The 23,169-nt window shown below is 48.7% G+C and overlaps 1 protein-coding gene across 3 annotated transcripts in view; it reads left to right on the forward strand.

Moving 5' to 3' along the window:
• The window catches only part of Kif26b (kinesin family member 26B), a 428,644-nt gene extending 406,411 nt beyond the window's left edge, over nt 1–22,233 (forward strand). For 2 of the 3 annotated variants that reach the window (XM_034520916.2, XM_076914588.1), the window contains 5 exons: nt 3,554–3,716; nt 4,626–8,040; nt 18,561–18,763; nt 19,247–19,397; nt 21,438–22,233. In XM_034520916.2, coding sequence (XP_034376807.1) covers nt 3,554–3,716; nt 4,626–8,040; nt 18,561–18,763; nt 19,247–19,397; nt 21,438–21,586 — 4,081 coding nt within the window. In that variant the 3' untranslated portion in view covers nt 21,587–22,233. Of the gene's footprint in view, nt 1–3,553; nt 3,717–4,625; nt 8,041–18,560; nt 18,764–19,246; nt 19,398–21,308 lie in introns of all 3 variants that reach the window. The other variant, XM_076914586.1, reaches the window with a different exon arrangement.
• Nucleotides 22,234–23,169: the final 936 nt, after the last annotated feature.

Raw genomic sequence — 23,169 nt, forward strand, 5'->3', positions numbered from 1 at the left:
GTATCCCTACCTATAGCCTCCTTACAGCAGGGACAGATACACTCTTCTACAAAGGACCAGGGAAATGCTTGTGGGGTTTGTTACAATGTCTGTAGACAATTAGACAATAGCACTTGCTTTATGAGAACAGGCAAAGAACCTGGTTTGGACTATACAGCCCTGCTTTGTTATCACTTGGTCTAAAGTAGTATGTGTTCTTAAGAAATATTGGTCAGGCATGGAGGTATATACCATTAATCAGAACTCAGGAGGTAGAGGCAAGCATATTTCTGTGATTTTGAATAGAGTTAGGGGTTCACAGTGAGACTCTGCCTCAAAAAGATATTTGTAATTAAATATTCATTGGCTTGGGGTTATATTCAATGATGGCCAAGTATGTTCAGGGCCCTGGCTTTCATTCCCAGCAGTGTAAAACATTAATGCGTTCATAATTCCTTGTTTTCCCTGCCCTTTTATTTAATAAAAAAGATTATCTCCTTTTAAAAACAAGACTGCTTTTTCTTAGTCATTTCAATAAGTATACATGGTCGGAATAGGCAGGAACTGGACTATGTATTCATAAAAGATGCTACATGGAAGAGTGATGTGCTTTTTTCTCGGGCATGCTCAGTTCTGCCTCACTGCCTGCCCTTCTTTCTGCTAACCAACAAGTCCTCCAGGGCCACAGGACCCTGCATCTTTGCTCTCTCTCTCTCTCTAGCTAGCCTGATCCTGGGGCCATGACAGAGAGTGTGTTCATGCTTCTCTTTCTGTGTCCTCAGTATTGATTTAGTGGTGACTGTCATCCTAAAATCTCTTTGGAACCTTCTTAGTTTCCTTCAGAAGGCTCAGCTCAGCCTGCAGTTGGCAGCCTTTGGTACAGTTCTCTCACCTGCGTTCTCGGTTGTCTTTGTTTAGAATCAGAGCATCACCGAGAGGCTGAAAAAGCCGCAGCTCCCTAAGCTTTTCTGCTTCGCTCCCCTGTGATTAGAGACCTGTGTCCATCTGGCTAGCGATTCTGCTGACTTTCTTTCCATGAGACTGCAAAAAAAAACGTCAGTTACCAAACAACACACATGTTGTGGCTTCTTCCAACCATATGGACTCCCTCTCTAAAAGCCACAAATATTTGTCTACAACTGTGTCACACATGTGGAGCATACCAGACAGCAGACTGGTGGAATGTTCCATCATGTTATTTGGTTTGGGATCTTTTCCTGAAGACTTACACAGGGACATGTGGAGAGCCGGAAGTGTGCCTTTGGCCATGAGCACTGATTAGCAAGACTTCCCACAGGAACGTTATAGTTGAGTCAGCTGGAGGGTCCAGATTTGCAGATCCCACAGTTGTATATTTCCTACTAGATAAAATTTCTTTGTAATTTCCAAGCCAATATTCCTGATGCTTTTATGGTGATTTAAGGACAGCGCATAGAGTAGAGGAAATTTTTGAGGCCCCCCCCCCACTGAAGTGTGACAGGGTGAGCATTGCCTTGTGTGCTTTCAGCTTTGGTGCTTTTGAATTTTTTATGCTTTCTGCCCATGATTTCACTGTTTCAAACGATTTCCCCGCATGGTGCAGAAGTGCTTTCTAGTGAGAAGAGGCACAAAGAGGGATGCTCTGTGCCTCATGGAGAAAACATGAGTGTTTAGATAAGTTCGTGTGCTGCTGGCTGCAGGTTCAATGCCAATGCAGCCACATATGGCATGATACATGCAGGGGGAGGAGGAAGTTGCCTACAGTAAGCGAGGCCACTCCTGAAATGGGGAAGGTCACATCTACAGTTCACAGGTATGAAGAAGCTGAGCGTGTAGACTCATCAGCTGCTGCACAATTAATGGAGAGAGCGATGAACAGTGCTACTCTGAAGATCAGAGGCATCTACTGTCGTATCTCTCAAGGCCAGGAAATCATTGAACACTCTTGTCAGTATTTTACCATAAAGAAATATTGTGTAAACATCATTAGTTTTTAAAAATCCCAGATATTAAGTCAATAGAAAAGTTACCTAAAACAAGGTAGCCTATTGACATTTGACCAAACTGTCATTTTCCCAGAGGGGTTCACAGGATTTCTAACTGTGTGTTTCTCTCTGCCAGCCATGCCTTAGGATCCCGTAAATCACTGTTTATGGATACTTTATAGTGTGTAATATCATAAATTGTAAGAGTTGACTGCATATGGTCACAGCCTAATCCAAACAGAATCCATCTTCCACTTCCTGTGGTTCACTCAGATATACCATCTTTGCTAAGTCAAGACTGGGCCCCAACCTCCTTCCTGAGACATCTCTGCAGAGTATACTTTGAGGGGAGTTAAATGTGATCAGATACCCCAACCCCCCCCCACACACACACACACTTCCTTCTCTTTCTTTTATCTATTCTATCCCCTGATTATTTTGCCCTGGTATATTTATAATTTGCTCTGAAACTGGAACACACTAGCCCATCATTCCCAAGTGAACACCTTAATTGGTCCCAGGCAGGAAAAGAAACTCTCTTCCCTGAAGCCAGACATAAGTCACATAAAAAAAAAAATCTCTGCGGACAGTGGCCAGCATCCCACATGAAGTCTGTTGCGCTGATGGTCCCTCTCTAAGGGATTGTGCAGGGACATGAACTTGAGAAGGACGATCTGAGATTGAAACACATCATCTGAGCATGAAATACAGCCAGAGGCTGCCTCAGCCTCAGGTGGGGTGCTCCAGGGAGGAGATGGCATTTCGCCCAGTAGGTGCCTGCATGGGGACCCTTTAAAAAAAACATGACAGGATGTCACTGGAGCAAGTACAGAGATAGAAAAATATGAGCCATTCCTTCAGGTCAATTCTTAAAGAGCCTAGAAACCCTCTGAAGTGCCCTGGGCCTTGTTATCGCTAACCAAGATAGTGGTTCCACATAGCAACTGCAAAGTTCCCAGGGGGAGCCTTTCTGGAAAGTTCTGCTTCCTGTTGCTAAGTGACTATTTGGGCTGTGTCTATCTTTCTCTGCTTATCAGGAATACCAACGTCTATTCCTTCAGTGTTACTGGCTACAAATAGCAGGGTTGAGAGACAATGGCAATAGCATGCCTCTATGCTATAAGGGGGTCTCCCATGTGTTGTAAACACGTGGGACTTCAGTGCAGGTTCACAGCATGCTATTTCTATTACAGGGATTGCCCTGTGTGCAGAAACTTGCTGAGAAGGGCTATGTGTGCAGATAGCATGCCAGATTGCTGGTCACAAAGCCATTTTCTCCTGATCCCCTCTCCTTGTTTCTATTCCCAGGCCTCATTATGTGCGATGTCATATGCACACAAACAGATACACTAGAATAGCCCATCGCGGCCAGGACAGAAGTGCCAAGGGAGGTGTTTGCATGAATCCATCCTTGGAGTTAGAAGCACTTGCTCAGCTGCCAACTGCAAATAGCCCTATGCTGCAAAGCAATGCTAATTAGTATGCCATTAAAAAAGAGGAAGAAAACACTACCCACAACCAAATAGCCACACGCAAACCTGAAGTCCTGCCCTGACAGCCAGCATGAGGCATGGCCCACTAATGCAGCCTTAATCTACTTTGTTTGGCAGGGAGAGCAAGCTCACCATGCTTCTGAGGGAGTCTCTGGGGAATGTGAACTGTCGCACCACCATGATCGCACACATCTCAGCTGCAGCCAGCAGCTACGCAGAGACCCTGTCCACCATCCAGATCGCATCGAGAGTCTTAAGAATGAAGAAGAAGAAGACTAAGGTAAGGGCTCTTAATGGGAGGGAGATACTCTGGGGACAAGAACTGAATCACAAAAAGCCAATCAGTCTTGCCATTCCCTGAACTCCAAGGACCGTGCGAACATGGCTGCTGCAGCCCCTGTCTCCAAATGCCTTCCAACAACACGGGAGAAAGTTGAGTGTCCTTTTCACGGTTGATGCTGTCACGGGTCATCCGCCCTGACCGCTGAGAGAGACTACTTTAGTAGATTGCCGCTGTGAGATGAAAATGTTCCAGGGGTGGGAGGGAATCAGTCTCCTCCATGGTCACATAGGTGAGGACTGCATCCAGCAGCAATCTGGCTCCAGAAAGAATGGCTAATGCCTCACCCCACCCGTGTGGCTCTACCACCTCTGCATGTCCAGGAGCTTTCAGCCTGTGGGTTCTTGTGTCGGTGAGCTTGTGTCTGTATTGTGTGACAGATGTCAGGAGGCTTACTTCCTTAGGCAGAAGCAAAGACAGGGTAGCATAGCAGTCAAATGGCAACAGTGTTTGAGGAAACCACATGTATGAGCCAACTAGTAATGCTTGAGACTTCCCTTTCTTTCCCCTTTGTATATTCCTTGTATGTATATAAAAAGGCAAGACTTCATGGCCACTGTTCTGAGGCAGGAGAATAGGCTTGAGGAAGTCAGGTGCAGTCTGGACAGGTCACTACCTTTCCTGCAGCCTGATACACCAGTATGCAAATGAGGATGACCATACACATCCATGGAGTAGGGCAGGGAGGTATTCTGGTACAATCTAGTGAGTACTGGCCCCTCCACAGGCTGGTCTGCAAGACCCTAGCACCAGTCAACAGCTCGCGCCTGCTGTATGACACGGGCTTCCTAGGAGGGAGGGCAGTCTCGGAAGAACTCCCCATTAACAATTTTCTTGTCCACATTGCAGTACACATCGAGCTCCTCTGGGGGAGAAAGCTCCTGTGAGGAAGGCAGAATGCGCAGGCCCACTCAGCTGAGACCCTTCCATGCCCGAGCTCCAGTGGATCCAGAATTCCCCCTCGCCCCGCTGTCCAGCGACCCTGACTACTCCTCCAGCAGTGAGCAGTCCTGTGATACCGTCATATATATCGGGCCGAATGGCACAGCCCTGTCTGACAAGGAACTCACTGACAATGAGGGCCCCCCAGACTTTGTGCCCATTGTGCCCGCCCTGCAGAAGACCAGGGGTGATAACCGGCCCGGGGAGGCAGCAGAGGCTGCAGCCAGCAAGTCAGAAAGGGACTGTCTGAAGTGCAATACATTTGCTGAGCTGCAAGAAAGACTAGACTGCATAGACGGCAGCGAAGGACCCAACACATTTCCCTTCGAAGAGCTGCCCATCCAGTTCGGGCCAGAGCAGGCTGGCAGATGTGCTTCTTTAAGCCAAGCAGCTGGGCCAGATACACTCTCTGAGTCTGATAAGGAAGATAATGGGTCAGACAATGGCCAGTTGACTGAGAGGGAAGGCACAGAGCTTCCAGCCTCCAAGATGCAGCAGAATCGGTCCCCTGCAGCTACTGTGACACGCAGCAACAGCCCCGGTCCAGCCTCACCAAGGAGCATCCCGGGCAGCAGTAGCCAGCACAGTACCTCCCAGCTCTCACAGAGCCCCAGTCTCCAGAGCAGCCGGGAGAGTCTGAACTCATGTGGCTTTGTGGAGGGCAAGCCCAGACCCATGGGCTCCCCGAGGCTAGGCATTGCCAGTCTGTCCAAGACCTCAGAGTACAAACCTCCCAGTTCTCCCTCTCAGAGGTGCAAAGTCTACACCCAGAAAGGGGTCCTGCCCTCCTCTGCCCCACCACCTTCCCTGAGCAAGGACTCTGGCATGGTCTCCAGTGAGTCCTTGCTTCAGCCTGATGTGCGTACTCCCCCGGTTGGAATGAGTCCCCAGGTTTTGAAGAAATCCATGTCTGCTGGGAGTGAAGGGTTTCCCGGAAGCCTCGTTGATGGTGAGCACCAGGAAGGCCCTCCTGCAGACTCCAAGAAGGAGATTCTGAGCACCACGATGGTGACTGTGCAACAGCCTCTAGAGCTGAATGGGGAGGATGAGCTGGTCTTCACACTAGTAGAGGAGCTGACCATCAGTGGGGTGCTTGACAGCGGCCGCCCCACTAGCATCATCAGCTTCAACAGTGACTGCTCCGTGCAGGCCCTGGCCTCGGGCTCCCGGCCTGTCAGCATCATTAGCAGCATCAGTGAGGATCTGGAATGCTACTCCAGCATGGCTCCCGTCTCCGAGGTGAGCATCACACAGTTCCTGCCACTCCCGAAGCTGGGCCTGGATGAGAAGGCTCGGGAAGCAGGCAGCCGGCGTTCCTCCATCAGCTCCTGGCTGAGCGAGATGAGCACAGGCAGCGACGGGGAGCAGTCATGCCATAGCTTCATAGCCCAGACGTGCTTTGGCCACGGGGAAGCCATGGCAGAACCCCCAGCCTCAGAGTTTGTCAACAGCATCCAGAACACGGCAGTGGTGTGCAGAGAGAAGCCCGAGGTGGGCCCTGACAACCTGCTCATCTTATCTGAGATGGGGGAAGAGTCTGGCAACAAAGCCACTCCGATCAAAGGCTGCAAAATCTCTACAGTGGGCAAGGCCATGGTCACTATCTCCAACACCGCCAGTGTGAGCGGCTGCGAAGGGTACCTCCCCATGAAGACCAACATCACAGTTTACCCCTGCATTGCCATGAGCCCCCGAAACGTGCAAGAGCATGAGTCCTCCACTGGCACCCCAAAGGCGAGCCCCAAAACATCCCAGTCCCAGGAGAGCAAGGAATCCACTACAAGGAGGGAGATGAAATTTGAGGATCCCTGGCTTAAACGAGAAGAAGAGGTGAAAAAGGAGAACGCTTACTCCAGCGAGGAAGGGGTTAAGTGTGAGGCTGTCACAAGCTCCCTGAAGACTGAAGGAAGGTCAGAGCAGGAGCTGGATGGCAGGCCCAGCTCAGGAGACAGGCTAAGCAGCAGCAGCTTGGAGGCAGCCGCCTTTCAGGCGACTGACAATGTTAGGAGGGTTGTGGATGGCTGTGAGATGTCCCTGCCTGGCTTGGTGGCCCAAAGTCCCCTCCATGCCAACCGAAACCTAAAGTCAAGCAGCCTTCCAAGGGCATTTCAGAAAGCCGACAGGCATGAGGGGCTAGACAGCTTCTACCATTGCCTGGAGGACAGCAATGGCTTCAGTGCTGCTCCGATCACCCAGTCCTCAAAGACAACCCTGGAGAGGAAAGTAGCTTCACCCAAGCATTGTGTCCTGGCAAGGCCCAAAGGTACCCCTCCTCTGCCTCCTGTCCGCAAGTCTAGCTTGGACCAGAAGAACAGGGCCAGCCCTCAACACAGTGGTGGCAGCAGCAGCACCAGCAGCCCCCTGAACCAGCCAGCTACCTTCTTGGCTTGCTTCCCTGATGAGTCCAACAGCAAGACTAAGGATGCCAGTAGCAGCAGTAAGCTCTTCAGCGCCAAGCTGGAGCAGCTGGCCAGCAGAACCAACTCTCTTGGCAGGACAACAGTCAGCCACTATGAATGCTTGTCGTTGGAGAGGGCCGAAAGCCTGTCATCCGTGAGCTCCCGCATGCATGCCGGCAAAGACAGTACCATGCCCCGCACTGGCAGGAGCCTGGGTCGCAGCACAGGAGCCTCACCACCCAGCTGTGGCATCACCCAGTCCGCAGGGGCCTCTCCCAAGGCCAGTCAGTCTAAGATCTCTGCAGTGAGCAAGCTCTTGCTAGCCAGCCCCAAATCCCGCAGCAGCCTGTCCACCTCGACCACCAAAACCCTCAGCTTCTCCACGAAGTCGTTGCCGCAGTCTGTGGGCCAGAGCTCCAACCTACCACCCAGCGGGAAACACATGTCTTGGTCCACCCAGTCGCTCAGCAGGAACCGGGGCTCTGGATTGGCTTCCAAACTGCCGCTTAGAGCCGTCAACGGGCGCATTTCGGAGCTGCTTCAAGGCAGTGCCGGCCCGAGGGGTGCACAGCTGCGGGCAGAGGCGGAAGAGCGCGGTGGGGCTCCCACGGAGGACAAGCCCGCAGCCACCCACCTGCTGCCCTCACCCTACAGCAAGATCACCCCTCCGAGGAAGCCACACCGCTGCAGCAGTGGGCACGGTAGTGATAACAGCAGTGTCCTGAGCGGGGAGCTGCCACCTGCCATGGGGAAGACTGCCCTGTTTTACCACAGTGGCGGCAGTAGTGGTTATGAGAGCATGATGAGGGACAGCGAGGCCACCGGCAGTGCATCCTCGGCACAGGACTCCATGAGCGAGAACAGCAGCTCCGTGGGAGGGAGGTGCAGGAACCTCAAGACCCCAAAGAAGCGGTCCAATTCAGGTGGGTACCTGCCATGGCTTGAGAGGACAGAGGCTTCTGGGACCTCACCCCCCATGTTCTCAACCAGCCATGGGCATCTGTCTAGATCTTGGAGCTGGGGTCTCATGCTCCCTTTCCTCAATGTCCTGATACCTGAGACCTTGGCTAAGGACATAACCCCCAGAGATTTTTCTACTGGGTGCCAGAAGATGCTAGCTGTGGGGGATGCCAGGCAGAGAGCTGGTCCTTGCTTCCTCTGCTTTCCCCCATCTCTGCCTTCACTTGTGCAAGTTGCTATTCAAAGGCTGAGACTACTACTGCCCAGAGCCTTCTGAGGGACCAGCCAGACCTATCCTTCTGATTTAGTAGCTACTGAAGCCTATATGTGGGGCTGGTGGCCTCCAAGACCCTGGAAACCACCCTAAGGGACATGGGGCACTTCATCTCATTGAAAGTGGGATGGGAGATGGCTTTTCTCCATTCCTACCCCAAACACACTGGTGACAGTCATAGACACACACCAGCCATGGGTCCTGCAATGCCTCTCCCCAAGTGTTAGGTAATATATGCCCATGCTCCATGCTGCCTACCTGTGTGCAGAGGGACTCTGCCATCTCCAGAAATACAGAGTCAGAAAGTGCCATCTCCAGAAATATGGAGTCAGAAAGCACATACACCCAAGACCTCTTGCCTGAGCTACTGATATGTTCCTTGGATTTAGGATAGACATGTGATAGTAAATTATGTTGGCAAAGGAAGACCAAGAGCTGGTGGCCCAGGTACCATGGAGTAAGTGAGTTTAAAGCACAGAGAGAGGAAAGTGGACAGAGACAGAGGCACGAGTACTAAGAATAATTTAGATGCCATGAGAATTTTATCTAAAATGTCATTCTTCACTAGATACTAAAGGAAGTGTCCTGATCAGTTCCTTAGTGCATTTTTTATTTTTTTATGAAATAAAATCAATTGCCCTGTGTATATTTCTGCACCCTTTGAGTGAGGGCAGAGAATAGAATGCCCTCCTGGCCTGGCCTGGCACTCTGCCATCCTCCATGCACCAGGCTCTGCTATCGAGAGCTTTCCTTTGACCTACATGTCAATGCCACCAGCCTAGTTAGGACCAAGAGATGAGGTGACGTGAAGAAACGGGTCCTTTTTTGCCTATCAGCTGCTGCAGGAACCATTCATGGGCCTTTACAATCTGCCATGTGGTTGCTTTTTGCCTGTTTCCCACTAGCTGTGACCCCTGAGCTCTCTGCAACGGACCAGCCCACATCAGGGCTGAGATCAATGCCCTCACAAACCATTTGTCTTCCTTGGATCAAAGAATTCAATCTCCAGGGACTACCTCAGCTTGTGGTTTCCCATCCCCATATGCCATGATATAAGAGGCCCATCCATCTGTGTGGCACACTGTAGATCACAGCACAGGCTTCAGCGAGGACACTCCATTCTGGGCAAACTCAGGCATGGCTGCTGCCACAGTGGCATCTGCACTTCCTAGCTGTGTGTTTCTAGTCTGCTCTTTAAACAGCTCTTATTTCATCCCTGTGTAAGAACAGGCTTTTCAGAAGACACACACCTCCTCCCTAGACCCCTAAGAGGAGGTGAGAGTGACAGGATACTCGGTGCATCAGGGTGATCACTGTGACCAATCCCCAAGGCCAGGGACCCTAAAATGTACTGGTTTTAGTTGCTGAAAAGAAAATACTTTATGTACACAAGTCTTCATGGAAAATAAATATACTGGCCTTCCTAGTACTTGATTGACAGGCATTATTATTACTGTCTACTCAGTGTTGGTCTTCAAAGCCTGGAGAACAGTGTCACATTTGCTTCAAGTCTCGCCCATGCTTTCCTGGTGGAGTGTGCTTCTGTTTTCTCATTTAATGTGTTGCTACCCAGCTACTTTGTTCTTCCACTGTCTTAAACTTTCTAGTCAAGGCCCCTTAATCTGTTGGTTTGGCTGTGATACTGGTGCTAAGCAGAGAAGCAGTGGGATGGAGGGGAAAGGGAACAGTGTGAAGAATGACAGACAGCTCAGAGAGAGGTAGTGGGCTCCGCATGTCCTTGCTCAGGGCCAACTCCCGCCATGACTGCTGCCCTCTGAGGGACTCCTCTCAGAGGCTATTGAGAGAAAATGGTGTGTCATAAAAATGCCAGGGAAGGTGCTAGAAACGGGATTTAATATGGAGCATCCTGGTCACCAGACCTCTGTGCGCAGTCAGCGTAGACCCAGGGCTCTGTGATGGACGCCGCAGGGAAGACTTGCTCGTTTCAGGTTAGGTGACCTTGTCTGTTTTATTTATGATTATTATTAAGAGAAATGCTGGACGTCAGATGTGATCAATATAAATCACAAACGACTTCTTTAAAAGAAGCCATAAGACCCCTCACAGGAGTTTCCTACCTAGATGGCCAGTCCTCAGTCACAGGAGATGTCTGGGATTTAGAATTGCAGGCTAAGCAGTCAGGTTTCATCTGTGATTGTTTTGCATTTGGAGAATTGTAATGATTTAGTTGCTTTCTGACTGAAAAGGAATTATAATTGTGTTGCTGGGAAGTAACCCTGAGCTCTCTGATTCCTGTGTGATGTACATGTAACAGCAGAGATTATCAAACATTTCTGTGTGTCTCCACCATACAAGCTACTTCCTATAGATCCACGCTGTTGAACCATGCATTAACTCGGGCTTACAGAATGGTATAGTGGAAAGATTAAGCTTGGGGTCATAAGCTATTTGACTTTTAATTAGCTTTTCTGAGCCTCAATTTTCTTATGTATGGGAGTTTGATAGATAATGGCCGTGGTCCTTCTGCTGGGCACATTATTATTATGAAACCAAAAGTAATGGTATGACATTTTTTCCATAGGAAAACCCTGAGTGAATGAACGTAATTCTTGGTTGTCGTATCAGTCAGTTTTTTGTTACTATAAAATGATGCCTGAGCTGATCAACTTAAAAAGGAGTAAGGTACTGGGTGGTGGTGGCACAGGACTTTAATCCTAGTACTAGGGTGGCAAAGACAGGTGGAGCTCTGAGTTCAAGCTTAGCCTGGTCTACAGAGCTAATTTCAGGACAGGGCTACACAGAGAAACCCTGTCTTGAAAAACAAAGAGGAGGAAGAGGAGGAGGAGGGGGAGAGAGGAGGGGAGAGGATGGGAGAAAGAGGAGAAGGAGGAGGGGGAGAAAGAGGAGGAGGGAGAAGGAGGAGGGGAAGGAGGGGGAAAAGAAGGGGAAGGGGAAAGGGGAAAGGGGAAGAAGGGGAAGAAGAAGGGGAAGAAGGGGAAGAAGGGGAAGAAGGGGAAGAAGGGGAAGAAGGGGAAGAAGGGGAAGAAGGGGAAGAAGGGGAAGAAGGGGAAGAAGGGGAAAAAGGGGAAGAGGAAGGGGAAGGAGGAGGAGGAGAAGGAGAAGGAGAAGGAGAAGGAGAAGGAGAAGGAGAAGGAGAAGGAGAAGGAGAAGGAGAAGGAGAAGGAGAAGGAGAAGGAGAAAGAAGGAGAAGGAGAAAAGGTTTGTTTTAATTTAGCTCCTAGGTTCAGTCCTGGTCAGCTGACCTTGTTGCTTTGGTGTCAGAAGTGAGGCAGCACACCTAGCAAGGCATACATAGTAGAGCAATGATGTTTGGGAGTGAAAAGACGGAAAAAAGCTAGATTTTCATAGTTCCATTCAAAGTCATGACCAAGACCTCTCACTATGTCCCACCGCCCAAAGGTTCCACCACTTCCCAACAGTGTCACTCTGCAGACGACACCTTTAAAACACTGATAAAACACCCATGATCTAACGTGCAGCAGTTGTTGGCCATTGATCAGGCACCCCCATACATACGGTGGGGGGGGGGCAGCATCATAGAGTTTAAGACAACCATGAGAAGTGTGAGCCATCCAGAGACAGGACAATGGACAGAGACATACTGCCATATGGCTGAAGGACACTTTTTGCCATAGGCAAGGTCCTACAAATCAAGGCAAGTGCAGATAGAGTGGAGGGCTTTGGAGACTGAGAAAATAAATCATGGGAGCCCAGGTTTGGAGCAGCGAGAGCATGGCCCATCTGCAACTTTGAAGCACATTCAAAGTAGAGTTCATCCATATTGGGGTTCATTCAAAGGGAATGTTTTTAATGAGGACAGTGAGAGCCTAGAAAAATGTAAAGCTGAGTGATGTTATCCCTTGAGCATGTGGGAAATATAATAAGAACACACAGATGCATTCTCTATAGCTCTGTAGGACTATACCAAAAACACATGATAGAACGTAGTCAGCAGTGGAGACTGGTTACAGACTCGAGAGGAACTTCTGTGAGTAGATTTTCATTGATTCTTCACAGTTCCTAGCCAGCCCTCTGTGGTAGGCAACACAAAACTGTGTAGCTTAGAGCTCAGAGTGATGATAACCTGGCCAGGTGGGGAGTATGTCTGCCTAGCCAGTAGGTATCTAGTTGCTAACAGAATGGAAATCATCACTGCACCAGCCAAGCCCCCACCTTTAACCCTGCCCACATCCTTCTGAATTATCTTCACTCTCTCAGATCCTTTTTATCTCACTATCTGGTCCCTTTCGCTGCACTGTGGGTCACCCCCATGCCTTCTCTCTTTGTTTGACAGGGAAGTCTGAGAATTGACAGGGACCTTGCTCTGAAGGTAGTTCAATCCCACTGCAGGGGACTTGGCCAGCTGTTACCAGCATCTGGAAAACTTAGACTAGAGGGAGAGGCTGCCTAAAGAGAAGCCACCCAGGGGAAGCACATTGGTTCTAAGCTACACCCATGCCATGGCCAGCCTAGCCATGAACTTCTGCAAGACCTGCTTGGTATCCAACACCAAAAAGGTGCAGGGTACCATTAGGTACCACTGACTGATTTTTTGATTGGTTGGTGGTGGCTGGCAGTATAGCCCTAAAATGTGGCTCCCGTTTCTTGTCTTGAGCTCTAACATATATTGTCCTATTGGTGATAAGTGTTTTAAATATGAAGCTAGTCTAGTTTGCTGTTTTTGTTGGTTGGTTGGTTGGTTGGTTGGTTGGTTGGTTGGTTGGTTGGTTTTGGTTTTGTTTTATACCAAACACATATCTTTCCTTCTCTTAATGTTGAGTAAATATTGACATTTGATAGGCCAGGCCAATGGGCTACCATTGGCTGGCTGCCTGTCGTGAATTGCACTCCATTTCCCAGCATTGCACAGGTATCTGTGTCTAAGGACCCTCAATAAACTGGAAGTGCCCCAGGCCAGCTCTGATGATTATCTGATTCTCAGGGGTGTGCTTTTGTTATAACGAGATCAAGAATCACAGTATCTGTTTCTTGGAAATAGAAGAAGGGGGCTGAAGGTTGCCAGAGTACTTCTAAGAGACTCAACTTAGACACAGAAGAGAAAGGCAAAGGGTGACAGGGCCTGGTCACAGAAGAGAAAAACCAGGGGAATGAACCTACCCATAGAAGAGAAGGACCAAGGTGAGGTAATCTTCTTGAACATATGGTCAAGAGAAGACAGAAAAGGGACTGGCCCTAAGATGTAAGAAGCTTCTTAGAATAGGTCCCTAGAGGTGACAGAGCAGATGATGTCAGGGTCTTGAGGACAGAGTGAGTGTCACACAGGATATGAAGTAGACTAGGCTGTGCCAGGAGGGAACTGGGTGATCCCTAACTTAGCTCTGCCTCTCCAGCTAGAGCAGTGGCTCTCAGCCTTCCCAATGATGGGACCCTTTAATACAGGTCCTCACGTTGCGGTGACCTCCAACCAAGAAATCATTTTTGTTGCTATTTCATAACTGTAATTTTGCTAGTGTTATGAATTGCCACATAAACAAAAGTGTTTTCAGATGGTCTTAGATGACCCCCGTAAAGAGAACCACCAATCTAGAGTTTGGTCAGACCATTATAACAGACTATACAGTTTCAACCCTCTATCATCTCGATCATCTAGGAGGCCTTGGTTCAGGTTTCATGGAGATGAGCAGGATCTTAACGCTGACTTGTGTCATCATTTCTACATGCATATGGCTCTTTCCAATGTCTGTACTTCATGCTGTCTGTTCACTGCAGTCTTTACCCAAGCCAGGGCTGTTTTGGTTTGTTTTCTGATGCTGTGATAAACCCCATGACCAAAAGCAAGTTGAGGAGGGGAGGGTTTATTTCAGCTTCAGCTTACACTTCCATTCACAGTCCATCTTTGAGGAAAGTCAGGTAGGAATTCCAAGCAGGAGCCTGAAGTCGGGGACCATGGAGGAAAGCTGCTTAATGGTTCATGCTCAGCCAGCTTTCTTATACAGCCCTGGGCCACCTGTGAAGGGAATGGCGCTGCTCACAGTGGGCTGGGCCCTCCCACTCACTCTACAATCAAGACAATGCCCCTAGTGACCTGGCTACAGGTCTATCAGATCAGGGAAGTTTTTTAATTGAGATTTTCGTATCCTAGGTAACTCTTGGTTGTATCAAATTGACAATAAAAAATAAAAACAACCAGGACAAAGACAGAGATAGCAAGTGCCCGAGGGGACCTGTGGGGATGGAATTTGGAAAGGAACAGAAGTGTACTCCCCAGAGGGGGAGATGAGGCTTTGACACTCAGAATTCCCACAGTCCCTGACACTAGCACATGCTGTAGCAACTTCAGACTCAGCAAGACAACTTTCCTTCCCAATGTCAGAATCCTCACCTGGGCATCAGCACAGCAGATGGCACAGTAATATGGTTGCTGATGGTCCAGAGGCTCCTCTCAATGTAGGCTTCTGACAGCTCAGCACAGCAGCATTTAGTGAGTAGGTCTGGTAAGAGTTCCCTGAGAGTTCTGGGACTCAGGGGTTGGGGGCTAGCTCAGTAAAGTGCTTGCTGCTCAAGTGTAAACAGCCCAACCAATCCACCTTCTAAAACGACAAAAATGGATATGTGCCTATAAGCCCAGAAGGGCAGATTCTTGAAGCTTCCTGGCCAGTCAATCCCCCCTATTTGGGGAGTTTCAAGCCAGTGAGAGATCCTGTCTCAAAAAACACAGGGTGGGTAGTATCTGAAGAGTAACATCTGAGGTTGACCTCTGGCCTCCTCTGGCATGCACAAATGTGTACAAACACATACACGTGTACCCACATACACATGCATGCACACACTTACATACACATATATGTAAACATACCAAAGAAAATAAATAAAAAGATAAATTTCTTAAACCAGACCTGGCCCATTCATGACACAAACTTAGGTGGACAGTTATCATCCCAAGTATTGTTTTTACACACCGGACATCTACATGTCTTGACCATGTGCTGGCTGATGAAGGGGCAGCTTGTGGTAGGACACTGAAAGACTTCTACTTAGCCGGGATGGTCTACTTCCCATGGCTTTCTGTTGCTGACACTACCCTAGATCTCACCAGCAGCCTGGAAGGAAGACATCAGGGAAGAAATTGAACTCAGCAAAAGCTGAAACTACTACTTCTGCAGTGGAGATGGTAAACCAAGAAGAAAATCCCAGCAATCATATGTGTGTATGGACCAACCCATATGCTGGGCCCAGGCTTCTTGGCACAGCAAGGGCTTGCTTCTACTGCCCTTGTGAGTGGTAGAAGGCATAATCTCTGCCTCTTAATGTCCTTAAGCCACTAATGCTCTAGGCAGGATTCACGGGGTTTTTGTGAGTTAAATGATGATGTTTGGCTGCTGGGATTGGGCTCGTTTGTTACACAGCAGTAGGTAACTAATACATCATCCCACTCAGTTCTGCCTCTGTTCCTCTGCAAACAGAATCATCTTGACTATGCCCAAGGCTGTCTGAGGGCACCTAGCTCTGCCAAGACACTGAGAGACACCCTTACCCACACATTCTACTTCTTCTCCTTTAAAGGGGGTATTTCCTGCCTTGTCAGAGCAGATGAGAAGGTGGCTTCACTTTCTCTATGATCTGACCATGCAGGTTATCATTTAAATTTGAAATGTCCCCCCACTGGCTTGTGTATTTAAAGATGTGGTTCCCAGCTGCTAACAATGTTTTAGGAGAATGTTTACCAATAAATGGGTGACCGGGGGTGGCCTGATTTCTACTAGAGTACCCTCTGCTTCTTGGCCATTGAGATGAATCAGCTGCCTCGAATTCCTGTCACCATAGATGGAAGCTGGCCCACCTCTGTGGCCCTCCACCATGAAGGACTCTACTATACACCCTGAACCAGAAGCCAAAGCAAATTCCTCCTTCTTAAGTTGCTTCTGTCAAGGAAAATAACAAATGCAGCACCTGTATCAAAGCTGGATCAAATGGAGAGGGGTGACTTAGGGGCATCTACTGCCTGCAAGAAGAGCTATGCCTTAGGTCCGCTTGGACACCTCTGCTTCACTCCACCCTGGACCTGTCAGAGCTGTGCCTCCTGCCTTTCCGGTGTTCAGTTTTTGGCTTCCAGTTCACAGAGGCTGGAACTGAGGCACAGGGTAATAGAACAGCTTGCTGGGTGTCAGCAGGCTTGTGTGAGCTTTAAAAACCAACCCATTATCTGATCTGTTTCCATATAAAGATGTTGGTCCCTAAGAGACAGACATTTGCTTTGGCCCTGGGGTTGATGTTTCTTGGTCTCATAGGTCACTGCTTGCACTTTATTGAAGGGTGTGTGTGTGTGTGTGTGTGTGTGTGTGTGTGTGTGTGTGTGTAGCCTGGATGGGAGAATAGAAAGGAATCCTCTTTGAAAGCATAAGTGCATGTGTGCACAATTGCACAAGGTAAGGATGAGGGCTGTACAAAAGAGAGGCCTTAGTGTGCAGAGGGCATTTTGTAGAAAGTGCTCACTGCTTTCACTCTGTATCAAATGGTTCTCTGTGTCACAAGAGGGAAGTGACAGCGTAGCATTCACATTCCAGTTCCCTAGGCACAGGGACAATCCACCTATTGGAGGCAGCCCTGTCTCTGAGGTCAAAGACTGTGATTTATACTTTCCTTCACAGTCCTTGGATCTCACAGCATTGCAGACAAGATGACTTCTTGGGCTGCAGAGATGGCTCAGCAGTTCAAAGCTTGTGTTGCTCTTCTTCAGGACGACTTCTGAAAATCGTTCTGTCAACCCCTGAAATCCCACATGCCAGCAACCAATTCATGGTTATTTATACATGGCCTTCAACAAATACTTAAGATATAAATCATTACAATACCACTGGGGAAATCATTTGTTATCTGGCTTTTCTTAACCTTAAAACATAGGAAAAATACATATATGTATATATGTGTGTAAATATATATGTACATATATATATGCACATATGTATGTGTGTATATATGTATGTGTCATATGTGTTTTTATGTTTATATATGTATATATACATATGTACATACATATATACACACACATTCATATATACACACATACATACATATATACATACATGAAATAAGGAATACTGGAACTAGAGAGGTAACATATTTAGTAAAGTGCTTGCCGCATATGTATTAGGACCTGAGTTCAATCCCTAGAATACACATTAAGGGAAAAAAGAAAGGAAGGAAGGGGGAAGGGAGACAAAAAGAAGGGAGGGGAGAGAGGGAGGAAGAAAGTAAGAAAAGGTTGGGTGCTTGTAATCTCAGTGCTAGGGTCACAGAGACAAGTGGGTGCTGGGTTTGTTGGTTGGTTAGCCTAATCTATTCTGCAAGCTCCATGCCAGTGAGGGAGCCTGTCTCAAAGATCAAGGTGGATGACGCCTGGAGAATGACCACTGGCCACCACATACCTGTCCACATGTGCATGAGCACCAGACAAACAGATAGACAGACAAACACACACACATACACACACACACACACAGAGAGACAGAGAGAGAGAGAGAGAGAGAGAGAGAGAGAGAGAGAGAGACATACAGACATACCCTACCACCCACCTACCCACACACAGAGGAAGAAAATACTGAGACCTCAGGAAAACTGCCTGCCATCTTTGTACCTGTCTCATTTCATTCAGGGATTAAACGGATGCTTTCCTTTCATCAGGCATTATTAGGCTTTCGTATACACAGAAGCTCCATCATTTACAGTAGAGCGCTCTCCTGCCGTGTGTGAGGCCAGAGGTTCCATTCATCCTCCCCGACACACACACACATACAATATGGAGGAGAATGGCAGTGGTAGGGTGTGACTTGCCATCTTTCCCTCGGTGTAGAAGGCTTCTTGAACTGTTTATGACCTTCATTGTTTACAGTGGTCCTCCAGGTACAGTACCAAACACTAGGGCCTTGTTCCCCTAGCAAGAACATCTCTAACTTCATTGGAATATCCAGCCTCCCTGGGTTGTGCCAACCTGACTCAAGCCCTTTCCTGCACACTCTTTACTAGGGGTGCTTGAAGGGTGTTGGCTCTAAAGGTCAAGACTTTTGTTCATCTTCTCTAGATGAAGCAAACGATGGGTTAAGAGGACAAAGGGGTGATGGGAAACTGGAGGGTTTCGCACACAACTCCAAGGCTGATGGGAGATGCTGTCCGTTATGACTGCAGCTAATGAGGGATGTTCATTATGACCCTATGCTATCCCTTACATTCAAGTTCACCAGCATCACCTGGGGCTTCTCTTTGTCTTAGGTTCCCAGAGACGGAGACTCATTCCAGCATTGTCTCTTGATACTCCCTCACCTGTGAGAAAAACTGCCAGCAGCACAGGGGTCCGCTGGGTGGACGGCCCCTTGAGGAGCACCCAGAGGAGCCTTGGGGAACCATTCGAGATTAAAGTCTATGAGATTGATGACGTGGAGCGTCTGCAGCGGCGTCGAGGAGCGACCAGCAAGGTGAGGCCACTTCCTCCCCAAGGGTCATAGTTGCCCTAGGTCCTGCCCTAAGGAATAGAACTTCCAAAGGGCCTTCCCAGGTTTCGGGAGTGGGAAGTGGGTGGTGGCAGGGCTCTGGTCACAGCCACAGACTTTGGTAGATCCTGCATGTTCATTTTCTGGAACACTTTAAAAGCTAGTGAGCTGGAGTCTGAGGAGCTGAGGGACTTTTTGGCTTCTTGTTCTGGGGTTTCCCACATGAGTGCAGTCTGACATTTTGGAGATCCATGAGCCTTCTAGATTAGGACAGCCTGCAGCAGTCTCCCTGGAGCTGGGCGTCTTGTCTGTTGAGGTCACCAGGACCCCTATCATGCTTCTGGGAAGCTGGGCTCCTGTCACCCGCCCCTCTCACAGTCCTCTCTGGAGGCAGCTGCAGGCATGAGTCAGAGCAGAAGGCCCTCTGCTTCTCTTCTCTCTACTGCCCACCTCTTCCTCTGTGCACAGGAGGTCATGTGCTTCAATGCCAAGCTGAAAATCCTAGAACACCGGCAGCAGAGAATTGCTGAAGTCCGAGCCAAGTATGAGTGGCTGATGAAGGAGCTGGAAACAACCAAACAGTACCTGATGCTGGACCCCAACAAGTGGCTTCGTGAATGTAAGGCCCATTGGTGCATGCCCATGCTTGCTATCACTGTGGTCTCCAGTAACACAATCTAGGAGCCTGACCCAGGATAACAGCCACAGAGACTGCCTGTATTCGAGGCATGGGGCCCGTGGGATGGAGGCATCCTACAGAGTGGCAATCCTTCTATCAGGCCAGGGCAACAGAAGGTAGTAAGGATTCCTGTACAAGATGCTTTCTCTTGAGGGTCTCAGTTGAGAGCACCTGAAAGCAAAATGTATTATCTTCCCTACATGCGGCAGAAGATCACTGACCGGAAGACTAAGCCAGAGACTCAGGAGGTTTATCTAGCTTAAAATAAACCAGGACTGTAGCTCTCTTGATAAACTAGAATGTGCCACCCACAAACTGCTCCTGGGGACCCTGAAAGTCCAATGACCAGCTCCTGGATATTTTTTATTAAGCCAAGAGCCCAGGTGGTAACTATTTACAATGGTGCTGGGTTGGGTTTTATTTTTTAGAGATAGATTTGATTGTCCCTAACTTATTTGTTACTAGCCATTCCATTTACTTCAAAATAAGGCTTAACTCTGCTCCAGCTATTACACTAGTATGAGCCCAATTCTGAAAGACTTTGTACTGCATTCCAAATGTTCTCTCCCCAGCTTTCCTGCCCTGCTCTTCCCTCCAAACCCCTCTTGTAACATTCTTCTTCTTCTGCAAGTCACCCCCTCCTGGTGCTCCATGCTGGTGACGAATCTCACAGGTGGAGCTTAGAGGCTTGGATTTGTGTGTTCCAAAGAGCTGGTTTCAAAACAGACTGGAAATGATACAGGTGAAGACAGGCCTACCAGTTCCTAACTGCACTTTCCAAGAGTAATTAACCCACCTTCACACTGTAGCTCAGAGAGCAGAGAACCCTACTATTTGGGGCTGCATCTATGGCTCTGCTCAAGGTCCCGCAGACATGATTTCAATACTGACTTTTGCTATGTGCTGGCTGTGTGACTTTGGGTCAGGTGTTTGACTCGCTGGGTCTGGTTTCCTTGCACTTTTGTCTCATTTATGTTATGTTCCTCTTGTTGACAACTCAAGGTGGATATGAGAAGGGAGAGGGACCCCCTACTTCCTCCTCTTGTGTTGCTGTTAAGGAAACAATGCCAGTTGAGCTAGTTTTGCCCAGCTGGGAATTCAATGTGAGGCCCTGCTAAGCTGTCCACACCCCTTAATGGCTGTTCATTCCATGCCACACACCCCATTCAGACCTTTTATAACACCCTTAAACTGAGACCTGGCTCTGCCAAGCCATTATAGGGCAAAGGGACCCCAGATCTCTACTCGTCAAGAAGGGAACGCACAAGGACCTTTGGTCCTATAGGCCTAAACCCAATGCAAGGCATCATGGCCATATGACTTAACTTGTGTTTTGAGCCTAAGGGTTGTCTTAATTGTTAGAACATGTTTATTAAACATCATATGTAACCCCCAGTGACCAGTGAGTGAGCCTGGTGAAATTGGGTCAGGTGATGGTTTTTGCTGAGCAGCTCAGCTACCAGGCAGAAGAAACATAAGCTAGGAGATTAAGGCTAGTTTCAGGTATGTTGAGAGTTAGAGGCCAGCTTGTGTTATACTGGGCAAGGTCAAGATCCCCAGCCCGAGGGGCAGCCACACATAGCACAGGGATGGGAAATGAGATCCTGCTTTGTTTAAGAAGGTGGGATGTGCATGTCTCTCATCACTCCTGAAAGAGGGCTCTTGCTGCCATAGCATCCAAGAGTTACTTGCCTTGGTTAACAAAGTGGTGGAGTGGGGGGACCTCAAAAATCTGTGTTGAGGGCAGCTAGAGTAGGCATAGGAAGGTTCTAGACCACCTCCCTGTTCCTTAGAATTGTTTTTGAATGTTAAGGAGCTAGAAACCACAATGGGTGTCCCTTTCTCTGGCAGATGCTGAGGACCAGGGAGGAGGGGAAGTTTGTGTTGCACAACTCAGGTGACCTTGGTCCAGAGGAGGTGGGGGAGTTAGCCCTTCTTATAGTTAGTTCTCCCATCTCTGAGAGCTCCTTTCTCTTTCAGTTGACTTGGAACAGGTCCTGCAGCTGGATTCCCTGGAGTACCTGGAGGCACTGGAGGGTGTGACAGAGCGCCTGGAGAGCCGTGTCAACTTCTGCAAGGCCCATCTCATGATGATCACCTGCTTCGACATCACCTCCAGGCGCCGATAAGGACCGATGAGCTCCAGGCCATCAGTCCCTCTCTCCCCAGGACTTCAGCAGGACACCGCCCTCCCAAGCCCTCCGTGCTGGCAACACCCAAGACAACAGGATGAGGATGAAGGTTGGTAGGAAGTCTGGAGTGAGCGTGGAGCGAAAGGTGATGTTTCCTTTGTTTGCTATAGGAAAGAAACGTACAGACACCAACATGTGGAAGGAGGAAATGATGGGAAGCCCCGTGGGACTGAGAAAGCACTTTGAGGAACCTTGAAGAACTCTGTACATAGGACCGCTAGCAAAGAGACTCTTAACCTTGCGGCTGTGAGAAAGGGGAGGGTGCCGTGGGATCACCATGGGAAGCAGAACACCAACAAGATGACCCAGAATGATGGATTAAGTGCCTTGCAAATCTTTCCGATTATCCAAACATTTGTGTTCGTACTTTCTTGTGTCCAGATGGTGCTAGTCAAGAAGAAATCAACAAAACAGAAAACTCAACCAAGTTTTTGATATATATTGACGGCTTGTTTTCTCTTGGTATTTTTCTCTTGTTTCTGATTTGCTGGTTTTTTGTTTTTTGTTTTTTTTTCTGAGAAGTTGTGTTTGTAGTGATGTCTCCTAATTGGTATTGCAGCTGAATAAATGTTAACTGTCTTTCACGGCTATTCTGGTAAGGCCACTCAGAACATGGGAACTGTATTGGCATGAGCCCGTGTGTTTCCCAGGGAGGTTTGGAAGGACAGGTGATGGGAGATATACCACCTTCCATATGCAGCAGGTCAGCTGGCAGATCCAGGATCGGGCATGGAATGGGTACTCATGAGCTTTAGTGACAAGGAGAGTTGTCTTTAAGGGGAAGGGTGACTTGAGTTCCCATTGTTTCACATGCTCATGGCTCTCGAAACAAGCCCCTGTTCCTTTCAAATCTAAAGCCTCTGGGTGGAAAGCCTGGACAACTCCAGTAGAGTCCCATTTTTTTTCCCCTATGGCATCATTGATGCAGGGTGGGGCTGTCTGCATTGCAACTCTTTGGGCTCACACAGGCTTGGGGGTGTGTCACTTTGTGCCACCCAGTGTCCTGTCCAGTAGCAAGAGGCTAGCTCTCCCTTGTCCTAAAGCCTCTGCAGCTTGCCCCTGCTACCTTGGTATCCTGAGGCAGAGAGAGAAACCCCATCCCTAAATTCTAGACCCTGGATACATAGGGCAGAATGGAGAGCTAGATCTCGCTTCCCCCTAAAACTGAGGACTTTATTCTCAAATTATCCCCCTCCTTTCAGGATTTTGGACCATGTTAGAGAATCAGGGCTGAGGCATGGAATGGTCAGGCATTGTCTGCAGGCCCCTGGAACAACTGAGCATCCCAGGAGGACCAGGAATTCTCTCTCCCAAAGCCTCTGCAGCCTGCCTGTGCAAACACAAGCCCAGGGGGGTGGAAAGAGGACTCTGAATCCTCACCCTCTCTGTGGCATACCTGGGCCAGCCCACTAAGCAATTCCTCAACCCCAGATGCTCCCCAAGGAGAAAGGACTTTGTATCTCTGGATCAGCCCTTTCCCTGGACACCTGTATCCCAGCACAACACGATGTGTGGTCAGC

This window comes from Arvicanthis niloticus, chromosome 16 (assembly GCF_011762505.2).
Source record: "Arvicanthis niloticus isolate mArvNil1 chromosome 16, mArvNil1.pat.X, whole genome shotgun sequence".
NCBI classification, from domain to species: Eukaryota; Metazoa; Chordata; class Mammalia; order Rodentia; family Muridae; genus Arvicanthis; species Arvicanthis niloticus.